Source organism: Eublepharis macularius, chromosome 2 (genome assembly GCF_028583425.1).
Source record: "Eublepharis macularius isolate TG4126 chromosome 2, MPM_Emac_v1.0, whole genome shotgun sequence".
NCBI classification, from domain to species: domain Eukaryota; kingdom Metazoa; phylum Chordata; class Lepidosauria; order Squamata; family Eublepharidae; genus Eublepharis; species Eublepharis macularius.
Genome location: NC_072791.1, coordinates 46,988,392 through 47,001,142, shown reverse-complemented (window position 1 = coordinate 47,001,142; position 12,751 = coordinate 46,988,392). Strand labels below are relative to the sequence as shown.

Sequence of the window (12,751 nt, the reverse complement as noted above, 5' to 3'; positions counted from 1 at the left end):
TGCACCTATGCAAGTCTTTCCTAACACCCTTGTTAGCCTTTTCATCAGTTGGCCCAAAAGGGTAAGAACGTTCCCCCACCCCAGTATTTGAAAATCTCTGCATGGAATAATTCTCACAATCCCCTGTTTTGCATTCTGGGTTGGAGAACAACTGGCTTTGAATTGGGATGACCTGTGTTTAAATCTGTTTTGTCATGAAAGTTTTAGCTAGGTTGGTCTGCAGTACAACATTAGGATTTGAGTCTGACTGTGACACTGAGAGATCTCTGTCTTTTGGTGCTACACCTCTGAAGATGCCAGCCACAGCTGCTGGCGAAACGTCAGGAACTACAATGCCAAGACCACGGCAATACAGCCCGGAAAACCCACAACAACCAATTTTGAAAGCTATTATACCCTGAAACTTGCTGGTCTCTAAAGTGCAACTGGATTCAAATCCTGCCATTTTGTCAAGAGGCTTACTACCTGGGTGGCTTCGGGGTAGACCACTCTCTCAGCCCAACGTACGGTTGGTATTAGTGAAGAAATACATTTAATAGGAAATTACCCCCCCAAAAAATAATTACCCCCACTCCTTTCCGTGAAATAACCACAGCCTGTCTACTCTGAAGCTCTCAAGCACAGTCTGTAGAGAAATTACTCTGGAGTCTCCAACTGTGTATTTCATTCCAACATACGGGCTCTCAAACCCAGAATAGAATCAATGCGCGCGCCAAATCGCCCATTCGCGAAGAAAAGCCTTCAAAAATACTCTCAAAAAGTGGGACAGTCGTCCCCCCCCCCCGCCCCCCGCGGGCTTTCAGCCGTCCCGCTTTCGCACGAGTTGATTCGAACGCGACAGCGCTTTTTTCTTCAGCGGCCTCCACCGCTGGGGGAGCGGCGCGTTGGTTTTGCGATTAGGTCGCAGCTGCGCCGTCATGAACAGCTTTGTTGCTTGCACATGCGTTTTGCCTTCCCCGTCGAAGAGTGCTACGCCGCTGGAGGGGCTGCGATGGAGCTGCCGGTCGAGGAGCTGATGCCGCGGCTTCTGCCCGTGGAGGACTGCGACCTCTCGGAGGATTTCGACCCTACTGTGCCCCCCAGAACACCCCAAGAGTACTTAAAGCGGGTTCAGTAAGTCGAGGGTCTGCGCCCGCCCCGGCGGAGAGAAGAGAGAACAGGGTTGGGAATGGGGACGCCCCTGGTGAGTGGAAAGAGCGGGCTGGGGTTGATCCGGCCATCCTTTCGGAGAGGGCCATGCAGCCGCCCCTTCTGCAAGATGACAGGGAAGCGTATAAATGTCGCGGGTGCTAAGAGTTACCTAGATCGGGCTGCCCCTTGCCTGCAGTTTCAGCAGGACACGCGTTTCCCGTGATAAACAAGCGCGTTCCGTTCTACCTGGATTTGGTAAATAGTATCTTATGGGGGTTGCCTGATCTTGATGAAGAATCAAGTTGATCTGTGTAGGTATGTAGTCACTGCTCAAAGCTTGTGGAGCAGAGGTACGTTTATTTTCTTTAATAGTCTGATTCTGAGTCTGCTTGTGTTTCTCCTTTAACATTATGACTCAGTCCAGTGGCAACTTAGAGACCAACAAGAAGTTTAGGGTATGACCTTGCCAGAGTCAAAGCTCCCTTCTTCAGAGACAGGACTCTGAGTTTTGACCCTGGAAAGTTCATACTCTGAAGATCTTGTTCGACTCTAAGATGCCGTTGGACTCAAAGCCTGCTGCAGACCAACACAGCTACTACCTACCAGAACCTTGGCTTGGCAGTAGTAGTGCATCATCAAGTAAGGGTAAAATCTAGGCAAGGTTAAGTGAAGTTAATGCAATGTTGATGCCCTTTTTTCTGGATTTCACTCTATATGCAAGAAGACTTGAAGGCATCCATTTGATCCGCTGCACAGTTTGTGATCCACCAAGCTGAACATGGCCCACCGACCACATGGCCTGACAGATGCTTCATCACTCCTCGGTTCGGACAAGGCAATCCATAAGAAACATATAGTCAGGCCACATGCGAGCCAAATAGTGAGCTGTGTGTGATTTGGCAGCTGGTCCAGCCCCATGTCCTGAAGTGAGAAGTCTCATACCTCTGATGCCTGTCCCGTATTGAGATGCGTGAAACTTTTAACTTTGGCTAAACTGATGTAAATTAACCTCCTATTATCTCAGATTTTCAGAACATGAGTACATGTGAATTAAATTAAGAACACCTTCGTCTTCTTTTTATACAGAGAAGTGCCATAAAAATTACACTCTCAAGTGTTCTGTTTCTCTAACTTCTGCCTAAAAATAAAGCAGCTTCTTTAAAAGAAATGAAACAAAAGACTGAAGCCGCCGAGAAATACTGGATTAAAAAGATAGGAACAAAGACCTTATGAGGAAGGCTTGATTGTCTTTAAAACTTCGGATGTGGTTTTGTAAATCCAAAACTTTCATCTTATTTGTAACAGAAGAATGGACATTTGGACAGCAGAATGTGGAGGGCTAGAATTTAAATGGCATGTTGATTGGCAAAAGTTTAGAAATAATTATTTTATTGGTTTTAAACATTTTTGTGCTGCCTTTCTTCCCAAATGGTGTCCTCAAGGAGGCAAACATCCAAACATTAATACATTAGTCAACGTGGTCTAGTGGTTAGAGTTTCAGACTAGGATCTGGGAGATCCTGGTTCATATCCCCACTCTGCCTTGGAAGCTTCCTGGGTGACTTTGAGCCAGTCTTGCACTCAGCCTAACCTACCTCTCAGGGTTGTAGTGAGGGTAAAATAGAGGAGAGGAGAATGATGTTAGCTGCTTGGGGTTCCTAATGGAGAGAAAGGTGGGAGTATAAGGAGGTATAAGTGAAGCAAATAAATAAATAAATGACATTTGAAATAGTTATTCAATTCAGTAAAAACATACAAGCACAGCACAACCAGGGAAGAGGGCCAGTAAGAGTTACTAAGGGTACACCAAACAAAATAAAATCTTCACTGAGAGAGTATTCCCAGGGCAGAGTTGCTATCTTTATATGAACCTTCCCCCACCCCCACCCCCATGAAAATAAGTAATGTGGAGAGCTGCTTAACTTCTGTGTGTCATACTACTATTAAAGAGACAGGAGCACCCCCCAAAGATGGCAACTCTACTCAAAAGTGGAGAGAGAGCAGCTGAGAGATCAGTGGACCAAAGAAGACTGGTGTGTTTCAGCTGTGAGACTGTGCGCTACGCTACAGCAAACAAGGAATTGTGGAATGTTGGTGTATAAAAATTTAGTTTGTTTTTTAAGAGGTCAGTATTGACACCATTGTTGTGAAGATCTCTGTAGTCACTGTCAAAAAGTTCAGATTATATAAAAAAGGAGAAAGCAATAGACAGGTCCTGTTGAAAGCCCAGCTAGGACAGAAGAGTAGGACAATGGTAACTTCCATAAGTCATTGCTGTGTTATTAATGTGAAACAAGATAAAATGCAAGAATTCTTGGATAATTTTTGTGCTTCTCCAAAAATTGGAAGACATTAAAAAACTGGGATACTTGTTTTCTTGTTTTGTAGAATTGAAGCTGCAAAATGTCCTGATGTTGTCGTGGCCCAGATAGATCCCAGAAAATTGAAAAAGAAGCAGACGGTGAATATTTCAGTAAGTTTTGAGGAATGATGGTGACAAAATTTCTTTTGCATGAGGTCTGAAAAAGGCTTATTATATGGGGAGAAGCATTTGAGTCTCATCACATTTTTATCTCCAAGGAGCTCAAGGCAGCAATATGCACTGAGACTTCCCTCCCCACCCCAGTTTAGTTTCTCAACAGCAGTGGCTGGTCCAGTTCATCCACTGAGCTTCATGGTTGAGCAGACATTTGAACCATTTCCCTCTGACCTTAGTCAGAGATTCTAGTCCCTGTACTACACTGTTCTCTTTTCATTTTCAAACTGCATGCTGCCAGTAACACTCTAAGTGAACAAAACTTAAGTTTGTTCACTTAGAGTTTTTGCCTTCCATCCTGATTATGCAAGGAGTTTAAAGGATTACCAGACTGAACAGATTGCAGAGTTCATATAGCTTGTATCTAGTCTTGCAGAACAAATCTTGGAACTGCAGTGGTATGGGCCAGCCTTAAAAGGTATTAGCAATAATGGGTCCAAACTGATGCACGACACGTATCTGGATCAATATTTCCACTGTTTCTGGGATTCTAGTTACTAATAAATTTTCATTTGTTCTGCAGTATACTCATTGCTTTACTTCTCTTACTGAATCTTAATGAGTTAATTTAACTATAAATAATCTTGTCTGGGCCAAGGGTTCAAAAATTTTAGCTAGGCCTGTTATTTCTAGCCTGCAAGACTGGGCTTTCTCATTTATTGCTCCACATAGACAAAATAAATGCAGTGTATGTAGTATTATAGGGGGGGGGGGGTCGCAGACAAGGTGGCATGAAGCTACCCTTTCTTTCTGACTCATGTCCTGGCATTTTGAAAATGGTATCCCCTGCTCTTCTCATGACTCTTGTGGCAGCATATGCTAGAAGCTGTCCCTGTTGGTTGCAACTTGCCAGCATGAAACTGTGTGTTACCATGGGTTGCTATAGCAACCATAGTTTATTTTATTTACTTCATTTTTCTCTGAGACTCAAGGCTGAATACAACATATAAAAAACAGTTCAATCAAACAAAAAAGACCTCCAATGAACAATGCAGTAGGATTAAGATTGCAGAATTCAAAAACAGTGCAGACAGCAACCTATCTGAGGCATGATGTAACATAATACAGAAGGTGGTTTACAAAGGTAGAAGAAAATGCTGTGGTCCTCTTCCGAGTTTCATCTACTTAAATAGGATTTGAGTTTTTTTATGATCTTGTCTGTAGTGGACAAACTTGCTTGTGTGGCTTTACTGCAATCACTCTCTCTCAGCCTAACTTACCTAAAGGATTATAATGGGGGGAGAAAAGGGCAAGGGTCAAGGGAGAATTTAAGAATTCAGAACTGGTATTGTCAGCCTAGTATTAATAACTCTCTCATTTCTTTTTGTAGCTCTCAGGATGCCTTCCTGCCCCTGAAGGATATTCACCAACCCTGAAATGGCAACAACAACAAGTGGCTCACTTTTCAGCTGTTCGCCAGGTGACTACTGCACGCACATAAAAATCCCAGCCATTTTATGAGGTGTTTTTCCTAGTCCAGGCTTGCAGCCATTTTACTTGGTTGGGTCCTGATCTCATTATGCCTGTTTTCAAGAGAGTTTACTGCAGTACCAATTCTAAAAGGCTTTATGTTCGCAGAGGCTTTCAGAGGCTTCTTTTAATGGCAAATACCTTACTGTGGTCTCAGCTTTTGTCCTCTGGAAAAATTATATATTTAAAAATTAACAAAACAGTCATGTCTGTCACTCATCGCTTTGGTTTTTTTCTTTGAAGATTTTATAGAAGTCTTTGGTGCTGTTCAGGCACCTTCATTTCTATTGCTGCTTGATACTGCAAAACTAGTAAAAAATCGTGTGACAGTGGAGCTTGGCTCCTGTACCTTTTTTCTGCATTCCTCTCCATCAGCTGCAGAGCGCATTACTCGTGCACTAGGCACTTCTTGGCTCCTTGAAAGGACTGTCTTGTCTGAGCAGAAGTGTGCTCTCCTGCAGAGGACTGTCTTGGAAGTGGTCAAAGAGGAATGCAAGGCCCACACCTGTCATTTGATTAAAGAAATCTCAGTTGGTGCATCATGCATGCTATCAGTGGAATTAGTTGATTTATTAAATCTTTATAAACTTGCATCTGAGTAAAAACAATTCTGAAGAAAAAGGCATGATTTTGTTTTGGGTCATATACATCTATTACAAAGAGTCTTTCTGTATGTCGTGGGCTGGGCCAGGGCAGCATGGGCCATGCCATTAGAGCGTGAAGTGAAGCAGGCCTGGGTGCCAGCCCAAGTAGCATGGTCAAGGGCCGTTCCGAGGTCAGGGCACAGAGTCAAGAGCTGTCAGTTGTCTGGTCTGAGGGGTGGTCTGAATAGCAAAGTCAGGAGATCCAAAGGTCAGTCATCAGCAGGTCTGAGGGCATGACGTAGGCAGAGTAAAGGAATGGTCCAGAGAGTCACAGGGAACAAGGCAAGGGTAGTGGTCACAGCACCAGTGGGCTTCCGACTGGTTGCATCCATGCCCGGCAGTTCCTTTGGCTGGTTTTTATCACCATGTGCTGTTTGCGGCCAGCTGCTTGGGAGTTCTCCTACAGCTACTCATCATTGCTGTCAGCAAGCAGCTGGCGTCGGGCCAGGTGACATGAACTGTGCCATCTCTCCTGTAACACCCCTCTTCACCTCCATCTACGGTGCTCTAAGAGTGTGGGCGATCCAGGAGGGCTGGAAACAGCTGGCTGGGCTTCACCTGTTGTGTCAGGGCTGTAGGGTGTCAGTGGTTCTGCCCCAGCCGTGGTACTGATCAGCCAGCAGCTTCTCCTCCTGTTTCTGGCTTTGGAACTGTCTGCATGGAGCTCCTTTTCTCCTGAGGAGTTCTTGCTATCACTGAGCCCTGGATCACCCAAACACTGTTATGAGCATGAAAGGGAATGCCTCTTCTAAGCTGTTGTTTGCCCTCTGTGGCATATAAAAGTACCAGTACTTTTAATCAAATTTTTAAATATCTGCTTGATTAATTGGGGGCACGTTTTTAGTTGGTCAGAAGGCTTTTAATCAGTCAGTTCAAGTAATAGACTAAACATTGCAGCTGTAGTAAAAAGTTCATTTGACATTTTATTTTTTCCAGAGTGTGAACAAACACAGGAACCACTGGAAGTCCCAGCATTTGGACAGCAACGTTACAATGGTGAGTAGAATTTAACATTATTATCTCGATTGTCTGATCATTTGTTCCAGAATACTGTCGTGTGAGCTGCTTGAGGACTACAGCCCTCTGGGAAACCTTCCTCTTCTTGTTGAGTAATGTTGAGATACAAAATGAGGCTGTGCCTTATTATAATCTAAACATATGGGATTAACATTTGCATGTGTACTGTATGTAATCATGGGAGGCACAATATTTTTGCTTTATTAAAATAAGAAAAATAACTTACTTGCTTGTTTGCTTTCTTTAGCCCAAATCAGATGATGAAGAAGGCTGGAAAAAATTTTGTCTGGGTGAAAAGTTATATTTAAATACAGGTGTTCAAGTACCCAGTGATGAAAATCAAGGAATTGATTATGTGCAGGTGAGTAGAAAGCACAAATAGAAAGGTCAATAGTTTGCACGTCTGCAATTAATTAAGATTTTTGGCAGTATTTCCTGCAGAATACTCTTGTATCTTACGTATTCTGATGGCTTTTCTTCCCAGGTTGGCTTTCCTCCATTGCTGAGCATTGTTAGCAGAATGAATCAGGTATCTCTATTAATATCATTCTTTCAATGTGGGTGATGACAAGTTCTTTTATAGGTCTATTGATACTTCTTTAGACCTCCTTTCCTAAGGGTACCCTGGTGCACATGACAGCGCCACATGTTCACTGAACATGCAGGGAGGGGGAGGGGGAGCGACAGCCTGGTCATCTGCAGGGGCAACTACACAAATTCTCCCTCCCCCTGTTCAGCAGGGAGAGACCGTTCACATGGTCGCTTCTTGCCTCAGTTACCCCTGGAGACAACCAGGTGGGCACATAAAGGCAGTGTGTGCGGCCAGCATGCTAGCTGCCTCTACCTGTGCATTTAGTGAATTCTTGACACTTAGCAAAGAGAACAGCTTCATGGAGATAGCTTGCCGAAAGTTTTACCATACGCAGATGCACAGTGTGATTATAATTTAACCAAAACACATTTGTATGGGCATATAGAAATATTTGTCACAGTCTGATCTTCCTGTTTGTGGGAAGATCTGGAAATAGTGTTTAAGATAGACTGTGCCAGTTTACTACCTTATAGTGACACAAAATATAAAGCTGCATTGACATTGTCACGTGGCTTTGTATGCGAACTTAAACAGTGGTGGCTATTTATTTGAACATCTGGTTGTTGGGTTGTCACTAGTGTTTGCATGAAACATCAGACAGAAATGTAGGTCTTTGTTAAGGGATTTCAGGCCCAAATTGGGTTTTTAGTGAATCCTTCTACAGTCTTAAAAACACAAAGACTATAAGGAAGCACCAGTCATTACCGGTATAAAGAGTTATTTTTCATAGTTGCTTCTTTTCTTCTTAAAAGGCAACAGTAACCAGCATTTTGGAATATCTGATAAACTGGTTTTCAGAGAAGGAATTTTCTTCAGAACTGGTAACTTTCACTTCTTGTGTTCATTTTGAAAAGCAGAAGAAATTGTCCCTCTTGAGGTTCTGCTGAAGTGAATTATATTTCATTACTTGTTTTGTGACTGCCTCCCTACCCCCTCCTTTCTTCCATCATGGAATACAAGGAGGCAACCATAGAGTTATAGGTCTCCTATCCAGGCACTGACTAGACCAGTTTAGCCTAAGTAAGATTGCTGGATTATAGGCCTTCCACCTGTACAGTGGGGCCGAGATGCACATTCACTCAGTTAGCGGGTCTCTCTTGGTGAAATGACTGCTTAGCAGTTGCTGACATGCCATTCTACAGCAGTATACTTTTCTGAATCTGTTTTCTGCATCCCAAGTTGGCTTATCTTTTAAGAAGATACGGCCCTTCTCTAGAAATACTGTGGTTACCCAGACTTACAGAAACATAAATAGATAGTATAAACTCCAAAAATGAAACAAAGTTTTTTGTGTTAGTTACCTCAGCAGGCATGAAGAAGGAACCTTTACACTCTATGTCTGCAATTCCAAAACTTGTGCACAACCTAAACCAGCATGCCTGGATAGAGACCTGTTACAAGCTAAATTGGACTTGCTTACTTAATGTGTAGATATGTATATACTGCTTTTCTTCCCAATGAGAACATCAAGCAGCTTACAACATTGATCCCTTCTCCTCTCCATTTTATCTTCCCAACAATCCTATGAGGTAGGTTAGGTTCAGTCACTGGCCCAAAGCCACCCAGCAAGCTTCCCTAGCAGAGTGGAGATTTGAACTTGGGTATTTCAGATCCTAGGTCAACAACTCAACCGTTACACTATGCTATGCATGTCTACTTTACATGGCCTTAAGAAACAATAATTTTTATTCTGGCTAGTTAACTTGTAGATCTGTTACAGTAATGCTCTTGGGATCAATACATTTGTGGGTGTACATTGAAGATGAAATGGACAATGCTATGGTTTTCCCCCACTTTGCTTGGATAAAGTGTCAATAGTGAAACATTACTTTCAGGATGCACTTTCCATTAAATTCCTCTAGGGCAGATGGCTCTACGGTCTGCTGGCCTGTCTTGAAAAACCACTGTTACCAGAGGCTCACTCCCTAATTCGGCAGCTGGCCAGAAGATGCTCTGAAGTGAGAGTCTTGGAGGTAAGCTGACTCTGCAAATTATTGGGGGGTGGGAATTAGAAATATTCTCTAATAGTATGTAGGTGTCATATTATCTGGGTTGAATTAGAATATTCTTTTCTTCAGAAAATATTTTTTCTGAGAATGAAACAAAATGAATGCAGAATACTTGCCTTTATATGCGATTGACATTCATATGAGAGTGTTGACCTTGACCGTCGTCACACGGGCTTTTATTTAGCGCTAAAATGGTGCTATTTCCCGGCAATCACCCACCTTATTCCAACACTGTAGCGATTTTCTCTCTTCTGCTTTGTGCTTGATAGTCGCGCTATTTTGTGCCTCAGTGTGAATGCCTCACATCGATGTATTTCGCCTCGCAATGTCCTATGCCCTCCCTTCAATCCCAGAATCCATTTCTTCCTGTGACTCACCTTTTTTTAATTTTATTATGTCCTTATAACGCCATAACGACATAACACAATGCAAACTTTCTGCTGAAGTAAAAATGACTCAATCGCCATGGCAGAGTCTTCAGCGATAGGGATCACGCCAGACAGGGAGTATTCTGCGGGCAAAGGGCTATTTATATAATTTCAAAGTTGGAAAAACAAAAGGGTCATAATGTTTTGCTCTAACAGAATGTTTATATGCTGTTATTCCGTTATAGCGGAATTAAACGCCAGAATAATTTTTAAAAAGGGGGGGGAGGAGCTGCTTCTGCACGGTTAGAGAGAACAGAACAGAGAGCTTCGGTGTGGACAGCTGGTGGCGCGAAGAGCCGTTAGGTGACCCAAAGAAACGTTACTGTGCCGATAACAGGTAGGACGCTATATGCTGTAAATTTAACGGAAGAGATGCCCGTGTGTCAACGGCCCTTCTCAGATATAATGTTGTGAATAACTGAAAACTAGTATTTTTCCACATTTTATACACCAGTGAATATTGATAAGCTGGTCACTGTTCACTGGCCTATCTTTGAGAAGTGTACATTTATCAGATTTGTCCAGAATTGTGAATGTTGATATGCTGCTTTCATCTTGGTTTTCTCTGTCGTAGGAGAACAAGAATGAAGAAAGAGTATCTGCTCTGAACTTGTTAATTTGCTTAGTTGGCAGGTATGACAGATAGTATGCTATAAATTGAGGAGAATCTCACAATAGAATTTAATTACTCTAGAATTTGTTGCTTTTCACTTTCAAGCAAGGGAGATGCTGACCATATTGCCAAAGCTGTATCTTTTTGTTGTTTTAATTCTGTACCTAGTATAACCACTTGTATGCATAACTTCTGCTCAAGCTTTCTGGCGTTCTGTCTAGTCCTAAACTTTCCTGGCTGTTTTTATTGAGGACAGTCACATTTGTTTTAACTTATTAAACTTTTAACTAATTTTAACGGAGAGCCAGTTCGGTGTAGTGGTTAAGAGCAACGGGACTCTAATCTGGAGAACCAGGTTCGATTCCCCAGTCCTCTGCTTGAAGCCAGCTGGGTGACCTTGGGTCAGTCACAGCTTCTAGGAGCTCTTTCAGCCCCACCCACCTCACAGGGTGATTGTTGTGAGGATAATAATAACATACTTTGTAAACCGCTCTGAATGGGTGTTGTTCTGAAGGGCAGTATATAATTCAAATGTTATTGCGTTATTATTTTCCCTTAGTTAATAACCATTGTTCAGTTAAAGGTAGATACTTGTGTCTCTAATACATTTGTGTCTCTAATACATTTAAGTCTTATACTTAAGGGTTTTTTATTCTTTCCATTTTTATGGTGTTTTTTTTTACCTCTTCCACCTGCCCCCAGGTATTTTGACCAGCATGACTTAGCAGATGCACCATCCTGATAAAGTATGGAGAGCAAGGAAGCATAGGCTATCATGACAGCTGAGAAGGAATGCCATGCCATGCTGGTATAATCATCCAGCTCTTCTGTGTCTTAAGGATGAAGAATTGCAGCTGTTCTCTACTTCCCAGCATGATGTTGCAGGATCTTGTGATCAACGAGAAGAATAATTTATAGTGGTTTTAGCAACAGTCCTGGATAACTCCACTTGAAAGGGGTCAACAGCAGAGCTCCTAAACACTGTCTTGTAGACTCCTTTGCCAGCAAGCTGCTGTGAGAACTGTATCCATATTGCAAGCTCATCCAGGTTAAATGGGGAGCAATCCTAATAATCTGTTTAAAATCCTGCAGATTTTAAAAACTCATATATAGGGCCTTTTTAAGTTTTACAATAAAGCTTTTTTAAGCTGTTTTGAATTATAAATGTGAGTACTTTGAGGTCTGTTAAGCCTCATTTTCTGTATGGTTTTAATATCACTCATAAAATGATAGTTAACCTGCTTAGATTCTAGTCAAATAACAAATGTTTAAAAGCTTATTGTGTATACTCCGGTGTGTTTCAGATTTACTGAGCTTCTTCTAAACACCCACACACATACACCCCTAACTGTCGCTATTGTGATGTAATGTCCCTATAGTTATAAAATCAACCACATTATTCATTGGATATAATGGAATAACATGCTCTCCCATGCAGAGACAGTACTATTAGTTCAACTCTTTTTTAAAAAATCCCTGAGTCCAATCATGCTCATCTGAATTTCTCTACCAATCACTGCATTTAAAATAGTGTCAGAGAATGACAAGGGTTATTCTGCGTCAACTTGATTGTGTTAGATACTTGCATTTGTTTTATCTGTGCCTTCTTGGCCCTGAATCTAGATTACTAACGCTTGTTGAGCAGTGTTTCAAGATTGTACTTCATAACTACTACTTGATCTCTGTTTTATTGTCGTATTCTGTAGCACCCCCTAAGCCCAAAATTCTAGTATTTATCTGCTGCAGCAAACACAATAGCAATCTGGCCATATTCATACTCTGCACTTGACTAGATTATGTTCCACCTGAAGATGCATCTACTCCCATGGAGTACAATAAACCACTTACTCCAATGTTATATGTACCACAATTTATAATATTAAAGTGCAAAGTGCTCAAACAGTGAATTATATACAGAACATTAGAAATATGTAAGCGATAGTCTATGCAGTATAAGTAGAAAACTCTTTCTGACCGGCACACCACATACCAACATTCACACCGAGGAGCCTCTATCAATAATTCAACTTGACAGTTAATAAATATATCATGAATGTAAGATAAAAATCCATTGATAAATACGTACTATAAATACAGTGTCAATTCAAAACTGATCGTGCTTGAAGTTAATTGACCTGATAATGCATCTTCTCGTGGAGAATTGTAGTAGCGTTCCTACGGAGTACAGCAGAACAATCAAGGGGCTCTCTCTGAACAAGGACCACCTGCCCTGGCTATGAATCTCTGAGACTTTACTGTCCTGGGCAGCTCTCTCTTTTGTTCTTGCTTGTTCTAGATATCTCTGCTAGGGC

At 42.0% G+C, this 12,751-nt stretch overlaps 1 protein-coding gene across 1 annotated transcript; it reads left to right on the top strand.

The window, feature by feature from the left end:
• Positions 1 to 930: 930 nt before the first annotated feature.
• GEMIN2 (gem nuclear organelle associated protein 2) lies at positions 931 to 11,590 on the top strand. The gene is made up of 10 exons (XM_054972605.1): positions 931 to 1,113; positions 3,519 to 3,603; positions 4,997 to 5,086; positions 6,717 to 6,776; positions 7,045 to 7,158; positions 7,282 to 7,326; positions 8,142 to 8,210; positions 9,252 to 9,362; positions 10,401 to 10,459; positions 11,142 to 11,590. The coding sequence occupies exons 1-10, from the start codon at positions 941 to 943 to the stop codon at positions 11,179 to 11,181; spliced, it is 846 nt and encodes a 281-aa protein (XP_054828580.1). The 5' UTR covers positions 931 to 940; the 3' UTR covers positions 11,182 to 11,590.
• The last annotated feature ends 1,161 nt before the right edge of the window (positions 11,591 to 12,751 follow it).

Bases quoted from the DNA above. Each gene is read 5' to 3' on its own strand.
- GEMIN2 (XM_054972605.1), top strand. From the start codon at position 941: ATGCGTTTTGCCTTCCCCGTCGAAGAGTGCTACGCCGCTGGAGGGGCT. The intron at 7,327-8,141 runs GTATCTCTATTA...TCTTCTTAAAAG, and splicing joins TTGTTAGCAGAATGAATCAG to GCAACAGTAACCAGCATTTT. The intron at 8,211-9,251 runs GTAACTTTCACT...AAATTCCTCTAG, and splicing joins AGGAATTTTCTTCAGAACTG to GGCAGATGGCTCTACGGTCT.